The sequence below is a fragment of the Macaca fascicularis genome, chromosome 6, assembly GCF_037993035.2.
Source record: "Macaca fascicularis isolate 582-1 chromosome 6, T2T-MFA8v1.1".
In the NCBI taxonomy this organism is placed as follows: Eukaryota; Metazoa; Chordata; class Mammalia; order Primates; family Cercopithecidae; genus Macaca; species Macaca fascicularis.
The window spans coordinates 158,302,557-158,318,456 of NC_088380.1; the positions used below are offsets into that span (position 1 = coordinate 158,302,557).

The 15,900-nt window shown below is 42.9% G+C and overlaps 1 protein-coding gene across 11 annotated transcripts in view; it reads left to right on the forward strand.

The window, feature by feature from the left end:
• SLC36A1 (solute carrier family 36 member 1) overlaps positions 1 to 15,900 on the forward strand; it is a 97,214-nt gene that overhangs the window by 16,758 nt on the left and 64,556 nt on the right. For 9 of the 11 annotated variants that reach the window (XM_045394422.3, XM_045394421.3, XM_073994623.1 and 6 more), the window contains 7 exons: positions 2,708 to 2,798; positions 3,672 to 3,760; positions 4,224 to 4,319; positions 6,338 to 6,422; positions 6,844 to 7,062; positions 12,693 to 12,791; positions 15,598 to 15,764. In XM_045394422.3, the coding sequence (XP_045250357.1) occupies positions 2,708 to 2,798; positions 3,672 to 3,760; positions 4,224 to 4,319; positions 6,338 to 6,422; positions 6,844 to 7,062; positions 12,693 to 12,791; positions 15,598 to 15,764 (846 nt within the window). The remainder of the gene's footprint in view (positions 1 to 2,707; positions 2,799 to 3,671; positions 3,761 to 4,223; positions 4,320 to 6,337; positions 6,423 to 6,843; positions 7,063 to 12,692; positions 12,792 to 15,597; positions 15,765 to 15,900) is intronic. The other 2 variants (XM_073994622.1, XM_045394420.3) reach the window with 1 other exon arrangement.

Sequence of the window (15,900 nt, forward strand, 5' to 3'; positions counted from 1 at the left end):
TAGTATCTCATGCTAGCCAGCTCAGAGGCATTTTGGGGAGGTCTCTGGTGGGTAGGTGGGTTTGGTACAGTGCTTACCTTTGCCCTTAAGTGGATTAAACATTTGTCAAGATAGAAATTTACTGGACCCATTATCTTGCAGCCACAGGATACTGATAATGCATTTACTGTAGACACATGTAATGCTTAAGCTGTTTCCTCAGGACGTCTTAACCTCTTCTCATGTGGAAGCAAAGTAGTTTCCTTGGTCTTTCTTGAAAAAGATAGGAACAGTAGGAAGATCAGGAGATTTTTTCCCTCAAGGTAAAAGGAGAAAGGTTAAAGTGAAGTTCCTTTCCAGGGGGTGTAGATGGGTCTTATTAATGGCTTATATGAGTAACAAGTGTTACTTGCTTTGAGTTTCTAGTGAATTGCAGATCTGAAGAAATGCATGTAAACATCAGTTTTGAGGGGTTTAGGTTACATGTTCTGTAGAACCACAGACAGTGCCGGGGCCAAATCCTAAGTGATTTGGGGCAGAATGATACTATATTTGACCTGTTTCCTATCCTTCTGGAGGTAACAATGGGTAGAAACTGAAGACACTACCACCCCTCTTGTCTTCAGCGTAGCAGGAAGACAAGGAACCCCTTGGATGAGTTCCTATTCCCTGCAGAAAGAGAAACTTCCTGCCTCTGTCCTCACCCTCACCCTAACTCGAATGGCAACTAAACCCAACTACTCCTTCTGATTCCCGTCCCAACTCGCTCTCTAGGGTGCTATTCCGAAGCCCTTCTCTTTGCCAGTGGTGTCTTTTTCCCCAGAAGCACATTTACAGTTCCTGCCTGTGCTGCCGGGCTCAGCTCGCGTCTTTCTTCTGTGCAAAGCCTCACCTGCCTCCCTTCTCCCTGGTGTCTGTTCTTGGGTTTTTCTTTGTTTTCCTTTTTTTGAGATGGAATCTTACTCTGTCACTCGGGCTGGAGTGCAGTGGGGCGATCTTGGCTCACTGCAACCTCCGCCTCCTGGGTTCAAGCAATTCTCCTGCCTCAGCCTCCCAAGTGGCTGTGATTATAGGTGCCTGCCACTACACCCAGCTAATTTTTTGCATTTTTAGTAGAGACGGGGTTTCACCATGTTGGCCAGGCTGGTCTTGAATGCCTCACCTCGTGATCCACCTACCTTGGCCTCCCAAAGTGCTGGGATTACAGCCGGGAGCCACTGCGCCCAGCTGCTGGGTTTTTCTTAAAGACAACAATCTATTTTTGGTGGTGATTAATGTGTTCCCTTATTTTCCCCGAGACATTATTTCTGGAGGCTGAGATCCATACCAGATTCATACTTATTTTCACCACTGCAGTTAACACAATGCTTTATATGTGATAGATGGCATTTGTTGACTGAAAAAATGAATGAGGAAGTGTGAGAAGCTTTACCATTACAGCTTGAAGGGGATAGTTTGTACAAATCCGCCCTCACAGCAGAAGAGTAAACTAGGTGACTATCTGAAAGGGCTTCTCTGGTCCTAGGACTCTATGGCATTTGACTTTTTTTTTTTTTGAGGTGGAGTCTCGCTCCGTTGCCCAGGCTGGAGTGCAGTGGTGCAGTCTTGGCTCACTGCAACCTCCGTCTCTCGGATTCAAGCAATTCTCTTACCTCAGCTTCCTGAGTAGCTGGGACTACAGGTGCCCACCCCCACGCCCAGCTAATTTTTGTATTTTTAGTAGAGACAGGGTTTCACCATGTTGGCCAGGATGGTCTCAATCTCTTGACCTTGTGATCTGCCCGCGTCGGTCTCCACAGTGCTGGGATTACAGGCATGAGCCACCGCACCTGGCCTGATTTTTTTTTTTTTTTTAATACAAAGTGTATCAGGGACTTCTGGCCTCTTATGGTATGGTGTGACTTTTATGGTATTCACTTTGTATCTTTCTGTTACAGGGTTTGGGCTTCTATTTTTTTTTTTTTTTAATTTCCTCTGTTCTCTCACCAGTGTTTGTCCGTCATAGTTTGGTTTGTCATCCTCTGTTGCAGTTTTGGGGTCTGAGTCTTTTGGGTTTTTTTTGAGATGGAGTCTCCCTCTATTGCCTAGGCTGGAATACAGTGGCGCGATCTTGACTCACTGAAACCTCTGCCTCCTGGGTTCAAGCTCAACCTCCTGAGAAGCTGGGATTACAGGTGCATGCCTCCATGCCCGGCTAATTTTTGTATTTTTAGTAGAGACAGGGTTTCGCCTTGTTGGCCAGGCTGGTCTCGAACTCCTGACCTCAGGTGATCCACTGCTTCGGCCTCCCAAAGTGGTGGGATTATAGGTGTAAGCCAATGCACCCAGCCAGGTCTGAGCGTTTACAATGGTCAGTTCAGTGGTTAGAACCAGACCCAAATATACTTGGAAAAGGTAGAGTGTCTGGAGAGAGTTGGAGCAGGCAGTCAGTTGGAATACCCCTCTGGTTTAATCTCTGAGAGAAGGGATTCTCAGAAATGTCACAGAGAGTGGGGACTTACAGCACAGTGGATAAGAGGGGGAGCTCTGGAGTCAGACTGCCCAGATTTGAATCCTGCCCCAGCCCTTTACTAGCTGTGTGACCTTGAGCAAACTGCTTGATCATCTATAAAATAAAATCTTACAGGATTGTTGTGGAAATAAAATAAGATAATGCATATAAAGCACTGAGATCCTAATAAAAGTTAACTGTCATGGTTATCATTTCTTTGGCTGTCTTCTACTTCAGATGGTTCCAGACCTTGATCCACCTGTTAAAAGGCAACATTGGCACAGGACTCCTGGGGCTCCCTCTGGCAGTGAAAAATGCAGGCATCGTGGTAAGGGTCTGCATCAGTAGAGGGGAGTGGTGACACATTTTAGGAGATAGCTTTTTGTTGTTGTTAAAATGTACTTGCTTTAAAACATTTTAGGTAGAGAAGCATTTTTTAAAAATTCAGTTGACAGAAAGCAGAATTCAGACATTCATTCACCTAAAGATATTTATTGAGAGTGTTCTGTGTGTTAGGCACCATTCTAAGCTCTTAGAATACATCAGTGAATTAAAGATTCCTGCCCTCATGGAGCTTACTTCATGGTGGAGAGGATGTACTGAGATGGCTCGAGCAGTTTCTGTCAATAATATGAACTGATGAGTTAGTTACAGATGTCTGCCCATTTTCTACACGGTCCCCCATGCCTTGTTCCTAAATGGCCAACTGCAAGAATCTTATGTCTTCTTTTTGTGATTTACCTCCAGTTGACTGCCTGCCCAAAGCCATTCTGGTTTCTTTTGGAGTTGAAGAGAGGCTCGGAGATGTGGGTTGCCCTTAGCTAAATGCAGTGTTTCTTGATCTGGCATTGCTGTAAAGATAACTTACTCGTCTCGCCTCACATCCCTTAGCCCAGCTCTTCCCACAGTCACAGGAGCCTTCTATTCTGCAGACGTGCACCGGTCTCAGAACAGACTTATCTTATGTCCTTCTTCTCCACATGACTAAATCTCTCGAAAATGTGCTAGAGTTCAGATAGAGCCCATCTCACAGAGCTAATCTCCACGATCACATTTCTCTCTCTAATGCTGGGCCCAAAGTTTTGTCAGTGAAAAGTGCCTTAGTAGCTTTTTAATCATTTGCGAACCGAGTATCCATTGGGTTCACTCCTAATTCTACCTACTTCTCTCTCTCTCTTTTGTCCGCAACACCTGTCCCCAGATGGGTCCCATCAGCCTTCTGGTCATAGGCATCGTGGCCGTGCACTGCATGGGGATCCTGGTGAAATGTGCTCACCACTTCTGCCGCAGGTGAGAGCCCTCTGCGCCACCTCTCAAGGGACAAATTGTCCTTTTGGGTTCTGTTATCAACCCTGAAAATGAGCACTGATGCAGACCACTCTCAATTCTTTACACTGGCTGGAGGTAGCGGCTTATGATTGCAGCGTTTTCCTTTCCCTGGTTATTTTTGTGTTCTTTTCTGGCTCATTATCATCTGTTAAATTGACTTATGCCCATTGGGTAGACACTACATTCTAATTTCATGTGCGTTGTCATGTTTACCCCATTGAAGTGATTCTACCACATGGTTGTTAATTATAATAAAAGTAACCATCCTATCGACTTAATACTTCTGATCTTTGAAAGCATGAGGTGCAGGACTCAGAGTGGTACCTCCAGGGTGACAGGGGGGAACTGACCCAGGTCTCGGTGGCTCTATTGGTTCTGTCTAATCCACATGCTCTGCCTTTCCTCTTCCCTTCTCCTCTTCTAGGCTGAATAAATCCTTTGTGGATTATGGTGACACTGTGATGTATGGACTAGAATCCAGCCCCTGCTCTTGGCTCCGGAACCATGCACACTGGGGAAGGTAACTGATTTCCTCCTTCCTTTCAACTGTGGCCTCCCAGTGTGAGGCCTTCAGACGGGGAGGTGCAACATGGGAGACAGTGTAAAGCGTGGAAAGAGTTGCTGTTTGGGTCAGTTGCCTTGGGCTGTGGCTTAGCTCCACTGGTAGTAAGCTGTGACCTGGGGCTGGGTAACTTCTTTTTTCCTTGGGTTGCAGTTTCCTTGTCAGGAAAGCATGGGGCCTGGCCTGAACGGTCTCTAGAGCCATTCCAGCTTTGGCAGTCTATGACCAGTGATTGTTTTTGATTCACTCATTTGTTCAACAAATGTATTTAAGCACTATCTTATAAATGGAACAAAACAGTTCTAGGTAAGAAGGGGAGATTTCCTGAAGTAAATTATGTGGTTCCTACCCTCCAGAGGCTCGTAGTCTGTGTAAGGAAAGAGATATCTGGGAAGAGAAGCCAGGGAATAAGATAAGAGACCAGTAGTAGGAGACACTTGTAAGAAGAAAGTGTCATGAGCTAGGAATACATCCTCAGCGCTCAAAGAAGGAGGGACTTTAAAGATTCTCTTGTCGACTGTGGCAGGTGAGAAACGCACATGAGAGCTGGGAGCAGAAAAGGCTTCAGGAGAAGGTGAACTAGAGCAGGGTGTGGAGATGAATTTGGAGGTGGGAAGTATTTGCAAATTTCTCCTTGTGGTAACTCTTTGATGTTTGGAGGGAAATATTATTTTTGTTTTCTACATTTAAATGTAGGAAATTGATACTATCAAGGGCTAAAAATTCTTAAAAAAAAAAAACCAAAAACCCACATTAAAACTATGTTCTCTAGAAAAGTTCCTTTTTGTGGCCATAGAGGAAACTTACCTTCATTCATAGTCACCTTTATCCTGTGATGCAGATTATATAGTTCTTTTGGCCAAATTATTTTCTGTAACTGGGAGAAGCTAGATTGCCAAGTGACCACCATGAGTTGGGTGGTGGTTAATTCTTCCTTCCTTTCTTTCTTACTACTTCCTTTCTTCTTCCCTCCTTCCCTCCTCTCCTTCCTTCTTTATTAAAATGTGTGTTATTTTAACATGTGCTCAGAGTAAAAACTTTGTTTTGATCAAGATAGGATATAAAGTAAAAAGTGAAAGAAAATTTTGGTCACAGTTGCATGGGTAGCCTTTTGGAATTTGCTGCATAAGTAGAAACATACACATATTCTTAAGTTTTTTGCACAGATTGACCATACTATGTATACTATTTGGAAACTTGCTCTTTCCCCTTAAATGTCTGAGACGTTTTTCTCTATCAGCACATAGAGATTTAACACAGTCTTTTTAACTGCTGTGTAATGTTCCATTTAAGAACAGTCTATAATTTAATCACTCTCCTTTTGATGATCCTTTAGGTTGTTACCAGCTGCTATTGTTCAACCAGCAATCTGTTTTTGGTACATCAGTTTCTGTGTCCTTAATGTGGGACTTGGTTGGTTCTTGTATCCAAGTTAGAGAGACAGTGAAGGAAACTACTTCTGGTGTTTTATGTCAAAGGCTCCCTGTAAACAAAAAAGTGTGAGATGGGATAGTTGGGCAGATGTGTAGAGAGGAGGCTAAGGGGCTGGGCAGTGGTCATGGTGTCTGTGCATGTGTCTGACCTCATGCAGCTTTCCAGACAAGAAGCCAGGAAGGGGATGTTGGAAACCACACAGACAGCACCTCCCTCACCTTCTTCCCAATGCCCCCGACCGGTGGCACCTAGCATGGTTTCTTCTCCTGCCAGGGCATGCTCAGCCCTGTCACTGCCAGGAAGGGTCTGTGATGGCTTGGGGAAAAGCACTGTTAAAAAAAACACTGGGTACAAGGTACACTATTTGGGTGATGGTTACACTAAACGCCCAGACGCTACCACTATGCAGTATATCCGTTTAACAAAAGAGCACTTGTACTCCCTAAATCTGTTAAAAAACAAAAAGGAAAAACACCTCCCCTTCTGGGAGTGTTGCATTTGTATTGTAACAGTCTTTGTATTCCTTCCTTCCCCATGTCCAGACATGTTGTGGACTTCTTCCTGATTGTCACTCAGCTGGGATTCTGCTGTGTCTATTTCGTGTTTCTGGCTGACAACTTTAAACAGGTAGGCACCTGGTTAAAAAAAAGCAAAAACAAAAACAGGAGAGAGGATGGCAAAAGATGATTGAAATTTTTGTTTAGGATTTTTTCCAAGCCAGCTTTTGTCAACAAAAGAGTTAAAGTTTTAACATTTTACATGGAACCACGTCTTCTGTTTGATTCCCAGGGAAAGAGCTCGGGCATAGAGAAGCCGCCACATGTCTTGCCCATCCTCCTGTCCTAGGTACATATGATCAAACCTAGCTCAGACAATTGGGTTGCTGATGATAGTCGTGAAGATCTCTAAAGATGGCTCACTGGCCACAGATTCTAAAAGGCCTTGTTCACACACGTGAGCCTTTCCTCAGGAACCTGTTCCAGCAGAGGATCCACCGGCCTCTGTTGTTTGAGAGGTGTTTCCGTTTTCTTCCTTCCCCTCATTCTAGGTGATAGAAGCGGCCAATGGGACCACCAATAACTGCCACAACAACGAGACGGTGATTCTGACGCCCACCATGGACTCGCGACTCTACATGCTGTCCTTCCTGCCCTTCCTGGTGCTGCTGGTTTTCATCAGGAACCTCCGAGCCCTGTCAGTCTTCTCCCTGTTGGCCAACATCACCATGCTGGTCAGCTTGATCATGATCTACCAGTTCATTGTTCAGGTATGTGCCTAGGCCCTCCCCTATCGTCTTAATTCAATATTTTAAAAAGGCCAGGTGCGGTAGCTCACGCCTATAATCCCAGTACTTTGGGAGGTCGGGGCGGGTGGATCACCTGAGGTCAGGACTTTGAGACCAGCCTGGCTATCATTGTAAAACCTGTCTCTACTGCTAAAAATACAAAAATTAGGCGTGGTGGCATGATCCTGTAATCTCAGCTGCTTGGGAGGCTGAGGCAGGAGAATTGCTTGAACCTGAGAGGCGGAGGTTGCAGTGAGCCCAGATCACGCCGCTACTCTACTCCAGCCTGGGCAACAGAGCAAGACTCTGTCTCAACAACAACAACAACAACAACAAAAAATATATATATATATATATGTAAGTAGACTGTAAATAGTTATATGTTACTACTGGTATATCTAGATTAGAGGTTCTTATCTTGTGCCCTGCTGACATTTTGGAATGGATAATTCTTTGCTATGGGGCTGTCCTGTGCACTGTAGGATGTTTAGCAGCATCTCTGGTCTCTACTCAGTAGGTACCAGTAGCAACCCCTCCACAAGTTATGACAACCAAAAATGTCTCCAGATATTACCAAACCTCCCTGGGGGGCAAAATCGCCCCCCACTCCCCAGGAATCACTGGTTTAGACTTTTTCAATTAGATGGTTAATTCATGATCATTCTATACAACTGGAAAACAGAGGAAACTATTAAGATTAAAATAAAAATTAATTTTTCTAACATGTATTTAGATAAGTAATTCCTTATCAACTCCAGTTAATTTTTATTTGTCAAAATTATAAATTCACTTGTTCCCTGCCCTCACTTAGCCCATGCAGGCAAGTCTGTGGGGTGGCATGAGAGAGAACATCTGTATACAGATGGGTAGAAGATCAGGAGATCAGGCTAAGAAAAATGTGCCCTTAAACACTATGACTGTTCGTGAAAATGACAATGCATTTTCTAAGGCTTGAGAAAAGGAAAAAAAGTAAAAGCAGGTAATAAAAGAATAACTTAAAAACGATACTTAAATTCAGTTCCCCAACTAATTCATCAGTACATATTCATTAAAATGCACACAACACAAATACCTCTTGAATACCACGTCCCCACCCTGAGTCTCCTCTCAGGGACTCGCTCTGTGTGATTGGTCTGTCTCATTCTAGATCCTGTTAATGGATTTACAGCCCATGTAATGTATCGAGAAATACATGAAAATATATTTTGTTTTCGTTTTTGAAACATAATTTTGTAAAGTTACACGTTCATCTACCTTGCTTTTTTCCACCTTAAAAATGCCTTAGCGAGCCTTCCAGGTTAGTATTCCTGGCTCTACTTTGTTATTGTTAGCTGTCACATTGTATCACAGAGTAGAGATTTGCTGCCGTTTATTTAACCAGTCCCCATTCAGTGGCTATCAGGTGATTGATAATTTTTAGTATTATTTCAGTATTAAGACAGTGAAATGTTCTTACACATTCCTTTTTGTGGGCTTGTATAAATACTTCTTTAAGATATTTGTCTAGATGTGTAATTACTGAAGAGTGTGCACTTTCGATTTTTTTTTTATGTTACCAAGTTGTTTTTTCCAAAGGCTATTTCCTAATTTCATAGAGACTCTCTTCTACAGTATTTACATGCCCATTTTTCCACCCTTAACTAATACTGGATGTATTAGTATTATTTATATTATATTAGTATTATTTATATATAGTATATATTATATATTAGTATTATTTATATATAGTATAATTATATTAGTATTATTTTGGTCAGTCTGACAGGTGAATATTACCTCATTTTCATACAGTCTGCTTAACAGTGACCCAGTCATCCACTGATAGTTTCCAGGAAAACAGTGGCTCATAAAAAGCAGAACTTATTGTGCTAAGCAAATGACATTATCAGTTTAGATTAACATTGTGCTCTGTGAATATTGACTGTTTTTTCATCATGGTAAGTCAGATGAGTGGCAGATATTGACTGTTCTTCTGCAGAACTATTTTTTTAAACATAAAATAAATAGTTCTCTGCGTCCCTTTTTTATGAGACTGGAAGGAGGGCCTGTGAATGCACGATAGACCATTTCCATTACCAAACAAGGAAGGGTAAATATTTACCCATGATTTCACATTGTAATTAGAGCTCTCAAGAGCACCTTGGATACACTCCAGTGGACGTTAAAGATGAATTGAGTGACACCACTCCCCATAGACAGGTACACCTGCTGCATTTAGTTTTAAATCATTGCAGGTAGTCGGGCTGTGGTGGTTGCCGTGATCAGAGGGCTGGGATGAGAATTTGGGTTCTTGTAGCGTCTCAGTCCCAACCAACTGGTAGTATCCATCCAGAGTGATGTCTATTTATAGTACAACCAGGACACAGAGCAATGTCTGCATAAGGGCAGCCCTGCTGGTTTCTTGAGAGCAATTCCAAGTCTTCCTCTGGGCTTAGCCAGAAGTTGTGCTGTGATCAAATAGTGCCGTCTACCCGGAGTGCAGCATGGGGGAGGAGATTTGGCTGTGTTTTGATGTAGTCACTGCCCATAGTGGTGTAATTGCTTCATTTTGATGTGTCGTACAGCTAAATATGCTCCCTCTAGGTCATTTTTGTTGCTGCTGCCTCTGCTGCTTGTTACTACTGTTCTGTTTTGGCATTTTGCCTCACTTACCATGAGGATTCCCCTACTGTTCAGTGTTTCTGATTTTTGTCCCTAATCCTAAGCACGTACATGACTGTTCCTTTTGCCCCTCATGCACGTGCCATTGTAGGTAGCAGACCAAGGTCTTCCACCTGAGCAGGTTCCCTTCTGTCTTCGGCATGTGGAGTCTCAAATGGAAGAGTTCCAGGCAGAGTGCTTTGCACAGAGGGAGCTCCCAATTAATGTTTTATCACTGCATATCGTTGCTTCTGAGATGTATTTTTTCATAGTTATAACAGTTTCAGAATTACAAGAGTACATCTCACAATCCATGTGTGCATTTAACAGCATTTTCTCAAAATACTGTTATTATTATAATTGATAATATGGTAAGACCTCACATAACATCATTGATACGTTCTTAGAAACTGCAATCCATGAAATGTATGTATAGCGAAATCAGTTTTTTTCCTCATCAATGTTATAACAAAACAGCATTGAAGGAAGTGACTACATCGCTTCACTTAAAGTCTCAGTTTCCAAGAACCTATTGATGACGAGTGAGGAGTTACTGTGTTGTAGAATTAAGGAGCTATGTTGATAACAAGCTGATTTTAACGTGTATATTTCTTTATAAATTAAACTTTTCTCATTTAGTTGGCTGGGTAAGTAGCAATCAGTAAGTGTGTAGAATAATACACTCCTTCTGCTGGCATCATTCCCACAATATCCCCAGACATGGATTGTGAAATTCCCGGTCTGATACTTGAATCTGATCTGATGTATGAACAAGAGCAGGAGTCATTCACTAACCAACAGATAGTACCTATTTCCAATAACTTATGTCACATTTATGACTCAGGAATAACTACAGGGCACTCTTGCTCTCAAGTCCCATTGTAGATGAAAAATACCAATTAGCCTGTCTTCATTCCACGTATTGAAATGCTTCTTATGAAGAGACCTAACAGATTTCTTAGCTGGGGCCCAAGGAAATGTATTTATTTAACTTTTTTAAATTTTTTCAAAGGCAGTATCGCTGCTTTGAAATCTCTCAAAGAGAAGGCTGTTACAGAGATTAATAATGGATCTCCTTTTACTCACCTGAAATTATTCTGAAGCCTGTTAAGAGCATGCCCCGTATTATCCAAATATCCATATAGTTAAATCAATTTTAAAACATTGTAAAAGGCTGTTTGAACATCAATTTTCATTTTAATTGAAGCAATGTATGCATGAGGTTTAGAAAGCCAAATTTTAAAAAGAGAGCAGTTTGAATCCCCCCTCCCTACCCTGCCCCTTCCACACAGTCTGTTACTGGAGACTTGTTCGGTGGAGGATTTTGCAGCTATACCTCTGCATTAGTCAGGGTTCTCTAGAGGGACAGAACTAACAGGACAGATGTACATATACAGGGGAGTTTATTAAGGAATATTAACTCACACGATCACAAGGTTCCACAACAGGCCCTCTGCAGGCTGAGGAGCAAGGAAGCCAGTCCGAGTCCCAAAGCTGAAGAACTCGGAGTCTGATGTTCAAGGACAGGAAGTATCCAGCACAGGAGAAAGATGTAGGCTGGGAGGCTAAGCCAGTCTAGCCTTTTCATGTTCTTCTGTCTGCTTTTTAATCTGGCCACTGATTGAGCTGGCAGCTGATTAGATGGTGCCCACCCAGATTGAGGGTAGGTCTGCCTTTCCCAGTCCACGGTTAATGTTAGTCCCAGTCCCAGTCAAATGTTAGTCTCCTTTGGCAACACCCTCACAAACACACCAAGGAACAATACTTTGCCTCCTTCAATCCAATCAAATTGACACTCAATATTAACCACCACAACCTCCTTCCTTATACAATCTTAACATTGTACCTGCAGTTAACAGTTGCCCCTTTTTTTTGGCCTATTTTTGAAAACATTCTTTTTGCTCTTTCTCCCCACATGTTCCAACACTCCTATTGTGTGCTTCTTGGTAATACTTTCAAAGTGCTCAAGCTCATTGATAAGAATTTTAAAAAGAAGAAGAAAAGAAGAGGAAAAAGGAAGAGAACCAATCTGAAAATTTACCACTTTCTCTTCCCTTCCAGCTTTATCTTTGGTGTTTATGTAGTTGTATCAGAGTGAATATATAAATTAAAATTAAATTTTTTTCTCCCTAATATTTCATAAGTAGATTTTCATGTTCTACTTAGTTGTCTCAATTTTTACTTTTTAGTAGTGCATACTGGCCAGGCGCAGTGGCCAATGCCTGTAATCCCAGCACCTTGGGAGGTCGAGGCAGGCAGATCACTTGAGATCAAGAGTTCACAAACAGCCTGGCCAGCATGGTGAAACCCTGTCTTTACCAAAAATATACAAAAATTAGCCAAGTGTAGTGGTGCACACTTGTAGTCCTAGCCACTTGGGAGGCTGAGGCACGAAGAATTGCTTGAACCCAGGAGGCAGAGGAGGTTGCAGTGAGCTGAGATCTCGCCACTGCACTCCTGCCTGGACAACAGAAGGAAACTCTGTCTCCAAATAAATAAACAGTGTATATATTCTGTGGTTTAGCTGGTATGTTGTTAATTACTTAACTGATCCCTTGTTTGGGAGCTCTACTAAATATACAATATATGCTTGTTTGGGAGCATTTATGTTGTTTTCAGTTACTTTATTAAACAGCTTTGCTCAGTGTTTTTCATCTTTTGATTTTTTTTCTACTTGAATTCACTTTCTTGGGATGGGATTACCTCATGAAAGAATGTGACTCTTTTTATGCAAGCCCCAACATTTGAGTTTTTAATAATATGTTGGGCTTGTCTTTCCCCCAAACAAGTGGGTTTTTCTTAGCCTGAAGAGAAAAACATACAAAGGTTAAATGTCCCTAAACATGTCAGGTATTAGACTTTCTTCCTTTAGAGAATCTCGGATTTGTTGAAAGGTATGACCTCTCTGATTCAGAGTTCAAATCTTGAATTTCTGTATAGCCTTTTGCTTTGTTTTGCTTTCTGTCTTTCAGAGGATCCCAGACCCCAGCCACCTCCCCTTGGTGGCTCCCTGGAAGACCTACCCTCTCTTCTTTGGCACAGCGATTTTTGCATTCGAAGGCATTGGAATGGTAAGAGCTGCACTGTGATTTGGGCTAGTGTTCTCTAGTGCCCTTGGTGTCCTGCAGGTCTGTTTCAAGGAATGCTGAGGAAACACTGTTAGAAATTATCTTCTGAGGCCAGGCGCAGTGGCTCACACCTGTAATCTCAGCACTTTGGGAGGCCGAAGCCTGTGGATGACTTGAGGTCGGGAGTTCGAAACCAGCCTGTCCAACATGGTGAAACCCCGTCTCTACTAAACATACAAAAATCAGCTGGGCATGGTGGTACACGCCTATAATCACAGCCACTCGAGAGGCTGAGGCAGGAGAATCGCTTGAACCAGGGAGGTGGAGGTTGCAGTGAGCCAAGATCGTGCCACTGCACTCCAGCCTGGGTGACAGAGCGAGACTCTGTCTCAAAAAAAAGAAATTATCTTCTGTGACTCACTGGTCAGTTAGTGAATAGTGTTTTGGGGATTCCATTGAGATTTCCCAGCTTCAACTTTTCAAGACAAATTATATGTAATTTTAAAATGTTTACATTCAAGGCCCCGTCATTGCACACTCATCTCCTATGTGTGCAGTAAGCAATAGTATATGGCAATCAGGAAGGCAAGGTCTAGAGTCAGACTGACTTGGGGGTAAGCCCTGGCTCTGCCATAGAGTAGCTGTGTGACCTTGAGCAAGGGCTTCACCTCTTTGAGCCTTCATTGTTTATTCCTGAAAAGTGAACTTAATGATTCGTAGTTATTAGGATTAAATGAGATATGTGCAAAGTGCTTTGCACAGACCCTGACACATGGTAAATGTTTAATAGATTTTAATTTTATTAATATTATTTTATTATTGAATCAATAAATGTGTGAATAATTTCTCTGCCCTACAACATTGGTTTGGTGTATTTTCTGCCTGCAAAAAAGCAGCCTTCACTCCTGGCTCAGCATGCTGTGATTTCACCGAATGCTTTTCCTAAAGAGGAATCTACCCCTCAATTTTACCTAATTTGAATTTTATTTGTATTTTTCATTATAATGGTACAAAACTCTTCTCTGAAGAAAGTTATTCCTGGCCAAGGGCTCCACAAATGGGAAGAGCCTCTTCCTGGCACGGCACTTCTTTCTCTTTTTTGATTTCCCAGACACCTTATTTGCTTTTAAGAAAACCTAGAAGCTGTACACATTTTTTGTCAGAATCATGAGAAATCACCCAAGTGGTGTTGATGGAACACGTTGAGGCTCTGACCTCATGGGGGAGGCTTTGGGAGTGATTACATGTAAATCGCTGATCTCCTTGAGGTTTTATACCTTGCCCTGTGCTTTCTCTTGGGGCTTTTCATTGCCCATGAAGAGGATCTCACTTTAATTCAGAAACACAAATGGTTTCTTGCTGCCGGGGCAGAAGCCTGAGCAGGCCCATATTTCAGCAGTGAGAAAGAGATCCCAAGAACTCAGGACTGGAAAAAGGAGGCTGAGAAAGTGTGGAAAGATGCCCAGAGACCTTGGGTTCCTGGGCATCCTAAGGGACTTCGTGCTAAATTTTTAGTAGCTTTCCCTAACAGCACAGTGCAGAAATTGTTTGCTTGGTTTCATCACCACTTGTACACAAAGTTATTCTGCAAACATTATTTGTCTTCAAGATTTCTTTGTATTTCTACTTTTTTACAATAGAGAGAGAACACTGCTAGATTGACTCTTGGTTTTGGATCTAGAGCTTGTTCATTGCCTCAGGGTAAAGTGCCAGGCTGCACACTGTGTATTCATCGTGTGCTCTGTGTTCATGCAGCTGTCACAGGCCAGATAGGACATGGAGGAGATGGGCTCCCTGCCCTCTGGCTCTTTGTATTCTTGGTATGAAGAAAACTGACAGATACATTTAGAAGCTGTTTCTAATGGATGTGGATTAACTGAAGCTGGAGCACATGGTAGGGGACACTGGGGGCCCCTGGGAACACCAGGCCTGCAGCAGAATCGTGTTGGTGTGTGCAGCACAAACCCATTGTGCCTCATGGCCACAGGCGCTACAGGAAAATAAGTGTAATAACAAGATCAAAGTTTGTGGCACAGCTAGACCTTGCCCAGTGTTGCTCTTCCGTATTAGCCATGCCAGATCCAGTTGATGGCAGACCGTGAAGATCCTCACAGTCACACCATTTTCCCAATTCCTAAATAAACTCATTTTCATAGGGGCCTTTCCTTTGCCTTTACCAAAGTTAAAGAATGTCCTCTGTTATGACGAAGGAGGCAGCAAAGGTCAGTGATTTGTAATAGGAGTCTGGAAACTGGGCATTGTTAAGTACCCGTGTCTCGAGATCCTCTATGAAGTCATGCTGTCTTTCGCACCACAGCTTCTCTCACTTGGAGGTTTAACTTGTCGCTGCTCGTGCTTGCCCCTGTTGAGCTAGAGTGGCAGTTTTCCCTGACCTATATTTTGCATTCTTTAGACAGGTAGCAGGAAGCTGTGATCTCAGGTTAGATGCCAGGTGGGCATGATGTGGGAAGGCCTTCTGATCGCCATGTGGCCTCACTCACAGGGCAAGGGACATTCCCAGCCTGCAGAGATCCTGCAGCAGGAGAACAGAGCACTGTCCTGAGCCAGGAGTCCTGGGCTCGTGTCCTGCCCACCCTTATTTTTAGGACTTCCTGGCTAGGCAGTGGGCTGCGGAGTCCCTTCTAGTCCCAAGAGCATAACGTCTGATGAAAGAACTTTAAAGAGGAGATGTGCTTCTGGAGAATTCTGGAGATAAAAGAGTTACTTTTTTTCTGAGGATTTTTTTTTTCTTGGCCATTAACTTTGCTTTTTTCTGCACTTTCTCTCCTCTCTCACTCCTCTCTCATAGGTTCTACCCCTGGAAAACAAAATGAAGGATCCTCGGAAGTTCCCACTCATCCTATACCTGGGCATGGTCATTGTCACCATCCTCTACATCAGTCTGGGATGTCTAGGGTACCTGCAATTTGGAGCTAATATCCAAGGCAGCATAACCCTCAACCTGCCCAACTGCTGGTACGTCAGGGGAGGATGGAAACCTAGGAGCACTGGATATTTTTAAAAACTAATGGATCAGAGTGTGGATTTTTCCTCTTATCTCTTAAACCAGCCCACTTCACTCTAACCCACCATCTCCTGCCACTGCCAGCCC